This window comes from Bombina bombina, chromosome 7 (assembly GCF_027579735.1).
Source record: "Bombina bombina isolate aBomBom1 chromosome 7, aBomBom1.pri, whole genome shotgun sequence".
NCBI lineage: Eukaryota > Metazoa > Chordata > Amphibia > Anura > Bombinatoridae > Bombina > Bombina bombina.
This window is the reverse complement of record NC_069505.1, coordinates 141627577-141639837: the sequence shown is the minus strand read 5'-3', so window position 1 is coordinate 141639837 and position 12261 is coordinate 141627577. Positions and strand designations below refer to the sequence as shown.

Here is a 12261-nt window from a genome sequence, read left to right as displayed (position 1 = left end):
TTTGTGCAATAGTTTTGAAAATAATTTTTTATCAGATAGTGTTATTATGAGTGTAACTGTACTTATGTATTTTTGATGTGTTTTGTGACACTTTTTTGTTTGGCAAAACAGTTAACCAGAGCTCTGAGGATGCGCTATCCCGACGAGCATTAGATTCAATTGTGCTCAAGCGATAGCGTTTACTTTAACTTGTAATACAACCGAAAAACTCAATAAGCACAAACACCTGTGATAAACCCTTTTCACTTATGCATAACTGTTAGCGCTCCACTCATAATCTGGCCCATTACGGCTTAAACAAGACACACGTTAATATGAGAGCCCCTACCAAATTGCAAACATATCTCTTATGAATTTATTTTTAATTAATAGCCCATTAATGAGGTATTGAATAGGGTATCGGCTCATTTTTATGCAGCCACAATAAACCGGAGTAAAGGAGGTACATACCTTTTCAAAATGTGAATTTTACTTACTAAAGGGTAGTTTTAAACACTTATAAAACAGTTTTTGTACAGATTTGTTTGAAATAAATTCTTGATTGTTGATATAAATATTTACCTATAAAAAATTATTTCACTGCATATTTAGATATCCCATAAAATGGGGTATGTCTTTGGTTTGCATTAAACCAACAAATCCTGCAAATTTTGCATACAATTTTAAACACGTAACTCTTTCACTTCTAAATGCTGAAAATGGTTTTCATTATTTTGCACTCACTGCAATTACATAGTTGCCAACAGTCCCTGATTTTCAGGGATAGTCCCTGGATTTTGTTGTATGTCCCTGGATTTTTTTGTCCCTAGAAATGTCCCTGATTTGGAAGTCTGCAGCTGAGTTGGGGCATGTGTGACACAAGTTAATGGGGATCAGCTGCGTTGAAGCTGTGCGTGCAGCAAGTACTCTGCTTGATCACTCAGAGCAGGTCTAGGCAAGGACTCATTGCTGAACCTTCTCTGAGGGATCAATGTTTATGCCACAAATCAGAAGAAAAAACACAAACAGCTCCTCCACAATAGGTAAAGAACTGTGCTGATTTGTTGTAAAAGAGGGGGAGATTACTTGGCTACTACTGTAGATAATTTATTGATGCATCTTTGCATTATTTAGTCTGACAGCAATCTTCATATTTTAGCACTCTCTACTGTCTGCAGCGTACTGATTTTAGCTTGAGCTTAAACTTACACCACTTCCTACACACAGTGCAAAAATATGAAAATTGGTGTCAGACTAAATAATAAAAAAATCAATTTGCCCTCAACAGCTCACCTAGTCCGGTGCTGTGCATAATCACACAGTAAGATCATCTGCCCTGAGTGTTTGCTGTATCTCTCCTCTTGTTTATAGTAATTTGACACACTGCAGCCTAGCTCCATCCCTGCACCTCTGCCCTCAAAGTGTCATTAGGACTCCAGGATAACTTAGGAAGTATTGCTGTTGGCTATTAGGACAGTAGATCTATGGTAAGTGTGTGTCAGTTCAGTTCTGTGTGTGAGCCCTGCAATAGTGTAATAAATAGGGAAGTGATAATATATAAGAGCTGGACAGTTAAAAATAATTAATTTGGAGATGGTACAGTGCAAGAATTTTTCTATTTTTATGCTCTTTTGGAAGAATTAATGACTGTAAATAGTAAAAGTTTTGTAAATATATGTGCACATGTATTATTTGTTTAAATTAGACACTTTAATACATTTTGACTAATGACGCAGACTGTTTTCTGTTTACTGGTAGAAATTCTAAAGTAAAGGAATTATTTTTATTCTTTGTCATTTTTAAAAGTCTGTTGTATATTGCTTAACTTCATATGACATCTCTTCCTTTGACGTCTCTTACTGTGATGTCACTGAATATGAAAAATTACTGCAGATGATGAAATTCAAAAGTTGACAGGATTGCGCTTTTGATAGTGGGGAGATGCCTGTATTTGCAATACCGTTCTGTCTAAGAAGCTTTACCTCTAATTAAAATGGTATACATAAATAATTTTGTATTGCTGTGTTATTAACTCTCTACTGGCTACACAGCCATATAAAATGCTACTTTTCTGGTGCAGTGCGTTTGACCTTTCTATCCCTTTAAAAGGGTTAGATACATTTCTAAGCTAAGAAAATTTCTAAATTTAAAGAGCTGTGACACAACTTATTTGATAATGTATGCATGACAGTGTCAAAATTCAGAATAGTAAAAAAAATAAAAAAATAAAATAAAAACAAAGGCAAAATAAAATGCATATAAATTGTCACAAATTGCATCTGTTTTAAACTTATTTATCCATTTTATTTCAATACACAGTATATAGATGGATAGATTAGACAGACAGACAGATAGTAATCAGATCACAACAAAACATTAAAAAATCATATATAAATGCCAACCAAAAATATATAATTTAACTTACCAAATTTATTAACTACCATGCGTATATTAAATTGATGCTGGGATTCACAATGAGAAAATGTCACTTCGGCAGAGAGGAATAACCTACAAATATAAAAGCAGTAAAAAAATTCTAACAAATTTAAAAATGTATTTGCATTTTCCCACCCCTTATGTGACAGCCATTAGCAAATCAGACTCATGTATGTATCCACTGTGAAATCTTGCACATGCTCAGTAGGAGCTAGCGCCTCAGAAAGTGTGCATAAAATAGGAAAGCTTTTAAAAACTGCTCTATCTAAATCATATACATTTAATTTTGACTATAGTGCCCCTTTAACCATAGGGGAGATAAATCTTACAAATCCACTGCAATTTCTTACAAATGAATAATTTCCAGTCTTGTATGTATGTTCCTGCAGAATACATTCATATCAAGCATGGTACTCAGAATTTCTATCATGTGTAGAAAAATGTTAAGCGAAATAGGTTTAAATTTAAATTAATACTGTAGTTCTGATTTCGTACTTCCTGCTAATCCTCACTGGCTGATAAGGAGAACTGCGTCTGTGTTACTAGTGAAGAGGAATGCGCTCCTGCAAGTGTGACAAGAAAACTGATTTATTCAAGAACATGAGTTTTTAAAAAACAAATATGTTATTGCTTAGCTATTTGAAATGAAATAATAGAGGAAAAGTTGACTGTATTCTCTCTTTAAAAGGACATGAAACCCAAAAATGTTCTTTAATGATTCTGATAGAGCAGACAATTTTAAACAACTTTCCAATCTCTACTGGGAGCTACCTAGATATGCTTTTCAACAAAGAAGACAAGCACAGTTGATAATATGCATGCTCAGTCTGAATCATGAAAGAAAAGAAAAAAACATAGCTTATGCTTAACTGATCATTTATTTCATGATAGTGAGAGTCCACGAGTCATTACTCCTAGGAATTGCACTTCTGGCCACTAAGAGGCGCGATTATTCCCAGAGCACTTAAACCTGTCCATCTAACTAACTGGAAAGTCAATCTGAAGTATAGTGAAGCAAGGAGAAGAAGAAAGGTAGGAAAGGTCAAGGAAGGGAAAACCAAGAGCAAACTAGAATGCAGCCAGAAAACAAATTTACCACAAAAAAAATTAAAATGAAATTGGCAGGTCTTGTGGAGTCCACGAGTCATTAATCATGAGAAAAAAAATACCCAAGCTCTGGAGTCCAATGTCCAGAAACTATTCCATGAAGGACTTTCCTATCACTTCACCACCACTTCAGAAGAAGCAACAAAATCAAAATGCTAGAGTTAACATAAATGTTTTGTAGATTATTCATTTATATAGCCCCTCTATGAGTGTTTTTGTAACAATGCATAGTTTTTCTTATTTTTTTAATAACATTGTGCTGATTTTAAGACCCATGACCAAGCCCCAAAGTATCGGATATAGAATGAAGTCTACAGGTTCCTGCTGCTCCTGTTTGTGTAATCTGTATTTTCATATGCATGGAGGGGGGGAGTGTCTGCTCTTCCTGTTTTCCAATGCCCCTTCACTGGGTGTCCCAGCCTAACCTCATCAAGAGTGCTAAACTGGGAGCTTCTAAATACATTTTTAAAAGGTTTAAACTGGATTTTTAGATTAGTATCTGAACACATTCCTCTTTATAGTAGTGTCTATTACATGAAGTTGTATGATAATTAGTGTACATTGTCCTTTTAAGGTTCCATTGAGGAGAAATTGGTTTAATATCTGGCTTGATCATGAATAAAGCTGGTTAACAAAGCTCTAAATGTCAGGAAACGTAGCAATTTACTTGTGAAACAACACAGAAAGAGCCAAAATGTAACCCTTTAAGTGGATAAACCCTTATCCACGCCATCTTGAAGAAACTGAAGAATACTAGGAATCCTAAAAGAATGCCTGCTAAAACCCTGTTTTCAAACGAGGCAAGAAAAACTTTCCAAACCTTTTCATAAATCTTTCTTGTCACAGGTTTACGGACTTGAATTAATATTTTAACTACAGAATTAGAAAAACCTCTCGGTTTCAAAATTAAGCATTCAATCTCCAACCAGTCAAGATAAGAGTTTCAAGATTCTGATAAAACAAAGGACCTTGAAACAGAAGGTTATAATGCAGTGAAACACAGAACAACTGGACATTTGAAACAGATCCACAAACCAAGGTCTGCAAGGCCAAGCTGGAGCAATCATAATTACTGATGATAGCTCCCGCTTGATCTGAGCTATCATCTTGGTGGAAAGATGTTAAGCAAGACAAGACAACTAAGTAGCTATTATAGCATCCACAAACTCCATCTAAGGATCCCTGGACCTTTCCAATTATCCGGGAAGCCTGTTGTTCAAACGAGAAACCATCAGGTCTAACTCTGGAAAACCCCACCATTCTACAATCTAGTTGAAAAACTACAGATGAACAGACCACTCCCCAGGATAAAGAGAATAGTGACTTAGATAATCTGCTTCCCAACTGCTCATTCCCAAAACATGAACTGCAGAAATTGTACAGAAAATGTACTCTACCCAATTCAAAATTTGAGAGACATCCCTCATCACTAGGGAACTATAAATACCCCATTGATGGCTGATATAAGCCACTGCTATGATGGCTTAGCTGCCATTTAGGCTACTTTCAAACAAAACATTTTCAAAAATTACAGCTAATGCTTTCAATCAGCTATACAATGGACCCAGTGCAGGATGTTTGTTTATTATGATTGAACAGGTAAGTAAAACATAAGCTAGGGTGTAGACTGTCCCTTTAAAGGACCAGTAAATACAGTAGATCAGCCAATCACAAATGCATATAGTATATTCTGTGAATTCTTGCACATGCTCAGTAGGAACTGGTGACTCAAAAAAGTCTAAATATACATTTTGTTAATGGTTGTAAATTGGAAAGTTGTTTAAAATGGCTGCTATATCTGAATCATGAAAGTTTAATTTTGACTTTAGAGTCCTTTTAAGCAAATCTTACTATATCCACAAAACCTGAAGTGGTCGAGCAAACACAAAAACACACTAAGTAGCTAAAGGAATGCATCCGTACTAGCGTGGTGGGAAACAAAAAAACTCCCACGCTAACACATTAAGGACATGCACTAACCCACAAAAGGAACGCGGCTCAGATGCACGACGAGCAAACAGATCCAGCATGCACTATCCCACAGAAGCGTGCTAAATACAGAAAAACTATCCAAACACAAATGGGCCGAAGCTCACAAAAAAAAGGCTCAATAACACGTGCGCTAACATACAGGAGCGACTGAGAGACTGGCATGCACTATCACATGAGAGCCCCTTTCAACTGAGAATTTAGAGCACCTTAATTCTTCACCTTCTTCCTGTGGAGGATAATATAATAATTAAGTCTTTACAGTGAGCTGGGAGGGTTTAAGTGCTCTTGGAGTTTGGGGAATATTTACCTCCTCCTAGTGGCCAGGAGTGGAATTCCCAGGAGTAATGATTGATGGAATGTCACCATCTTTATGAAAGAAATTGGGTTTCATGTCACTCGGATATAACAAAACAAAAAAAAAAAAAGCTGGGAAATAACTGGTTTCAAATCTGTCTTAATAAGAAGCTCTCTTATTATTTAACAGAAAATTCAACTTTGTTTTTCTTTTAAATGTGATTAAGAACAAGCTGAAAACAAAAAGTTCTAATTTTTCACTTAAAGGGATACTGAACCCAAATTTTTTATTTCATGATTTTGATAGAGCATCCAATTTTTAACAATTTTCAATTTGCTTCTATTATCTATTTTGCTTTATTCTCTTGCTATCCTTTGTTGCAAAGAATACCTACATAGGCTCAGGAGTACCAAAGCATTACTAGGAGCTAGCTGCTGATTGGTGGGTGCACATATTTGACTCTTCTCATTGGATTACTGATGTGTTCAGCTAGCTCCCAGTAGTGCATGGCTACTCCTTCAATTAAGGGTTACCAAGAGAACAAAGCAAATTAGATAATAGAAGTAAAGTGGAAAGTTGTTCAAAAATGTATGCTCTATCTCAGCGGTCGCCAACCAGTGGTCCGTGGACCACCATGTTGGTTGTCCTTGACAACATCAAATAGGAATTAATCTCCTATGATGGTGTCACCCACGTTGCGCCGCAACTCCCTACAGTGCCTGGACATCAGTGAAAACCCAAGGCAGGAGGAGTTACTAGTAGTACTTAACAACTTGCGTAGCTAGATTGTATGTTTAACTCCTCCCGTCTGGCGCACTGCTCAGAGGAAGATGCTTCCATTCTAAAGCCAGCAAACGTTGGTATAGTCTTGGCTTGAAATAGTGGAATTAAAGTATATAAAAAAAGAAACATTTTTTTCTCATATTTCATTTTCTTCCCTTTACCTGTCTGTTTGTAGTAGTTTCCCTAATTCCTTCAGATGGACTTACATCACTGTTTGTCTTCCTCCATAATTTTTTTTTTTTTTTTTTTTAATTAAATATTAATTATTTTTCATTCTAATAATTTTCCCGCACTCAAAGCCATTCCACCTGAATTTCAGTAATTGCCATTCAGCAGATCAGCCATATCCCACCAGTATTATAGCAATTGCCAGTAACATCAGTCGTGGTTAGCTCACATCCATATTTAAAGCTTTCTGATATAAATTTAATTTATGACTCCAATGTCTGTCCATGATCATAAGTAGTTTTGAATAATTCCTAACTGGGGAGGTAACTTGGAAGTCTAGTGGTCCTTTTAAACATATATATATATATTAATTACACATATTACAATAGAAAATGCAGGGGGGGAAACAGTACATGCCACATGCACATAACACTCCTTATGTAATTTCCTCTCTTTCAAATGAAAATTCTCATGCCCCTCTAGGTAGCAGATAATTGCTACAAAAGTGACAAGCACAGGTACACTATGTGACATTTTGGGGTGCTCTAGAAGAGACTGTAGCTTAGCTACACAATGAGGCAAGTGGACCCTCTACATAGGAAACCTTGAGAAAAAAAAACATTATAGTTGACAGTAATTTATAGGACATTTAACACATTTAAATAAAATGCTTAACATACTTTATGTGTGCAAGGTAATTTGCTCCAGCTCTTTATAGAACTATGTATTTATTGTGCCTTTCATGTACAGCATTATAAAAATGTCACTTTAAAACAGGACATGACAAACCCCAAACTTTTTGTAAATTATTCTGTATTTAACTATGTAAAAACACCCTTGCCTGGCTACTTAATATTCTTGCTAGCTACTAAATTTGATATCAATTTGTAACCCCCTTCTTTATAAGCACAATAATAACTAAAACAATGATATTGTATCATTTTTATATAGGGAGTTAAAATACCTTTCACAAAATAAACAGCGGACTTCAGCTTTAACTTCAAGTTCATCTTCATCCTCCCAAGGTGCGTCATCGCTGTCTGACAACTCTGGCATATCATCACAGTCACCCAGTGCTAACAACAGAACAGAAAATATATTTAAGATTTAATATCAAAGCAAAGCTAAGTTAATACATAACACTGCTTTTATGGCTGGATAAATCACTCACCAGGTACACAAGCAGTGGGAAATGCCAGTATCCCACTTACTTTTATATTTTTAACTATTGTAAATTACAGTTTTATATAAATTGACTGCTATTCCTGGATTCAAGGAATAAACAACATACACAACTATCTAGGATAATAAAAAAAGACGTTAGAAACCACTTGAGCAAAAAAAAAAAAAGTTATTTCAGCACAAACAAATGCTTGTTTTTACACCAGTTATAATAGCTTTTACTAGAAGCATTTTTGCTAATGAAAGTATATTGCAAAACTGCTCTTATTTAAAATTGAATTGCAACCATTCATATTTCAATTTTGACCTAACTTTTCTGGGAAACAAAACATACAGGAACCAATGGCCCAAACCCAACTCCTAAAATTGCTTCTAGTTGGGTCTATGATTTCTCCATCCCTGGGTCCATTAGCTGGGCCCTACATCTGACATATTTTGTACATCTTGGGTTCTTTTTTAAGGTAATATGATAATGTCTATACCACATATCTCCAGTTATATTATAAGTAAACTACACCCCAGATTAGTCTGAGCGCACATTGCATAATAAACAAATTTTAGCCAAAAGGTATAACTAGAGCATGGACATATTTTGGACTATGCTAATTAGGCCTGTACCTAGGGCAGCATTTTTTAGGAACAGTGTAGAACAGAGCTCTAGGGGTATCCTTCTCCAGCAGGCACATGGTAGTGGAAGCTTAGGCTGATCCATGGCTGTGGACTGGGTTAAGTAACCCTGGAAGCCACAATTGGCTACCTCAGCACGCCAATGGACATAGACTGCTTTCTTCATTTATTTTTTTGTACTTTTCATCTAAGCTGCTGCTCCAGCCATTGATGCAATTTAATGACATTGCTGCTTCTTTAAATGTAACTGTCTGGCTCTTATATAGTTGATAACCAGGTACAGTACTCTCAGCACCTTCCTGGGTCTCCCTTTCGGTATCTCAACAGTGAGGTGTAGGAAACTGATGCATTTCATGCCTCTCTGTACTTTACTCTGTCTTCAGTGCAAATAAATTTAGAGCATTGTCAACTAGAACACCCATGGCAGACAATATACTCACACTTTTCTAGAATTTAGAGTACCTAGGGCAATAAAACCCTAAATGTTATGATCCACTTAGTGGTATATCTCTCTTAAATATTATTATTTCCCAGATAGTGCAATTATCTGGGAATTTTTTTTGCGAATAATATATTCTTTATTTGTTATGTGTACATAATATAAATATCAAAGTCAAATAAATATAGTAACACACTAATAAGTGGTATCTCTTTTTAAATAGAGGATATATCCCCAGAGCTATACTCTGAGACAATGTACATTTCCATCATTTTTAAATTAAAGTGTATATATTTAAAGTGATAGAAGTTTACACTATATTTCATTTCAAAGTTAATGAAACTTATATTGTTTCAAAATATATATATATAATTTATATATAAACACACTTTATTTTACAACTATTGAAATATATATTGTTTCAGATTATTGTACTGGCAATATTTCTTATATCTATTGTCCTTTGCAATTTATATTGTTTTGACACATATTTACACAATATATATTTTAAAATGATTGCCTTTTTCATTGTTGCTGATTATTGTTTAATGTTTCTGCTGTAATTATCAACTAAGATGTAAAATCTTTGTGACAAATCTTTGTTGTACCCTCCTAATGATAAAATTAACGTGTGCAATAGGGGCCAAAATATCACTGGAGTCAAGCTATCAGACAGTTTAAAAATCCAAGTCAAGCTATCAGACACTGTTTTGGAGCTATCAGACAGGTTTAAAACAGTAGTCAAGCTATCAGACACTTATTTGTTAGTACTTTCTTAAGACTATTAAAGGCTGTACCATACATATATGCTAATAAGAAATGTTTTAATGAATACCACAAGCATTTTTGTTATAAATGTCACTCAAATGTAAAAAAAAAAAAGTCATATTCCAGCATTTCTCTAAGCGTTAAAAACAAAATTCCCCATTGTGCCACTACATTTTCACCACAGCTAGTTCAAACAATGACCCCACTAAGATATAACAAAGTATGGAAACTTTTTAGTGTGGAATTTTATAAATATAGGGCCCCAAACGTCCCTAAAATTGCAAAAATCATCACTTTCAAGCAATTTCACTTAGGGATAAAAGCAAAATCTCCCATTGTTCCACTAAAATTTCACCACAGCTAGCTCACCCAATGACCCCTCAACGATATCACAAAGTTTGGAGACTTTTTACAGTGGAATTTTAAAAATATAGGTCCCCAAATGTCCCTTGAATTTCATAAATCGGCCCTTTTCAGCAAATTAACTTAGGAATAAAAAAGAAATCTCCCATTGTTCCACTAAGATTTCACCACAGCTAGCTCACACAATGACCCCTCTACGGTATCACTAAGTTTGGACCATTTTTATTGTGGAATTTTAAAAATATTGGGCCCCAAATGTCCCTCAAATTGAAAAAATTGGCACTTTCCAAAAATTTCACTTTGGGATAAAAAAGAAATCTCCCATTGTTCCACTAAAATTTCACCACAGCTAGCTCACCCAATGACCCCTCTAGGATATCACAAAGTTTGGAGACTTTTTACTGTGGAATTTTAAAAATATAGGGCCCCAAATGTCCCTTGAATTTCATAAATTGGCCCTTTTCAGCAAATTCACTTAGGAATAAAAAAGAAATCTCCCATTGTTCCACTAAAATTTCACCACAGAGGGGTCATTGTGTGAGATAGCTGTGGTGAAATCTTAGTGGAACAATGGGAGATTTCTTTTTTATTCCTAAGTTAATTTGCTGAAAAGGGCCGATTTATGAAATTCAAGGGACATTTGGGGACCTATATTGTGAAATATAAGTGAAATTGCTTGAAAGTGATGATTTTTGCAATTTTAGGGACGTTTGGGGCCCTATATTTATAAAATTCCACACTAAAAAGTTTCCATACTTTGTGATATCTTAATGGGGTCATTGTTTGAACTAGCTGTGGTGAAAATGTAGTGGCACAATGGGGAATTTTGTTTTTAACGCTTAGAGAAATGCTGGAATATTACTTTTTTTTTTTACATTTGAGTGACATTTATAACAAAAATGCTTGTGGTATTCATTAAAACATTTCTTATTAGCATATATGTATGGTACAGCCTTTAATAGTCTTAAGAAAGTACTAACAAATAAGTGTCTGATAGCTTGACTACTGTTTTAAACCTGTCTGATAGCTCCAAAACAGTGTCTGATAGCTTGACTTGGATTTTTAAACTGATAGCTTGACTCCAGTAAAATATCAGGGTATAAAAGTCCTGTCATTTCCATAGTTTCCCCCCACAAGAGCCTAGTGTTTCCCCACTTATACCTGTTGACAACACTGATGGTAAATACATAAACATGGCAGTAATAATAGTATTTGGTAACCATTAATCTGTATCTATTCGATAAAAGATTTGCTCCTATACAGCAAACAATTGGGGTCCACAACTATGCTGATGACAGAATCATTTTCACCTCCCCATTATGTTGCCCCCCCCGCATTTTCACCTCCCCATTATGTTGCCCCCCCGCTGCCCGGGGATACATGCTGTTTCAATTGCTGTATATGTCTACAGCAAAACATTATGAGAGAATACATCAGCCCATGTCTATAAGTCTACAGCAAAACCGATATAAGCGAACTTATATATATAATCGGGACAAGTAGTACGGTCACATTTCCCTCAAAGCCACGCACTGACAGATAGACCAAGAAATCTGAAACGACCATGTAACGATAACACTATCACTCACATGTCTCAGTGTGCTGCGCCATCTTGCCCTAGCTTTCAGTATTTCACAAACTACTTCCGGGTCATACTCCGCTAGCGTCAGGTTGATGGGGAAGCGAGTGGTTACCATAGTAACATTGCTGACGTAAAATCTATTTTATAATTCTATTTCCTTTAGGGGGAGCTATCACACTGTAACTGATTCAATACCGTTTAGGATAAAATCGGAACTCCGCCCCTCACTGCAGCTACTCCCATTCTCCTCCCACCTCATACATTTCCATATCCCGTCTTGAAAGCTCAGTCTCCGTGCTCGTGCATGAGAAACTTCCACTCCCCGCCACTCTGCTATCGCAACAGCTTCTTCTGCTGCTGTAATGCAGCTTGTCACACGCTCCCTGCTCCCTTCAATACGTCATTAAACAGCTCCTGATGCTCATCAAAAATACCCCAATACATATTCTGCTGCATTTTTTTTATGTTTAAAGAAACAGTTTGTCATATAATTAAATAAAGATTAATAATAATAATGTGCATGATTGTTTAATATTTTTG

General features: G+C 35.5%; 1 protein-coding gene across 1 annotated transcript in view; it reads right to left on the bottom strand.

The window, feature by feature from the left end:
• Nucleotides 1-11805, bottom strand: part of PRMT3 (protein arginine methyltransferase 3) — a 606280-nt gene extending 594475 nt beyond the window's left edge. Inside the window, exons 1-3 of the mRNA XM_053720370.1 lie at nt 11729-11805; nt 7725-7836; nt 2405-2487 (exon numbers count right to left, since the gene is read on the bottom strand). Of these exons, the coding sequence (XP_053576345.1) occupies nt 2405-2487; nt 7725-7836; nt 11729-11750 (217 nt within the window). The 5' untranslated portion in view covers nt 11751-11805. The remainder of the gene's footprint in view (nt 1-2404; nt 2488-7724; nt 7837-11728) is intronic.
• Between the last annotated feature and the right edge of the window lie 456 nt (nt 11806-12261).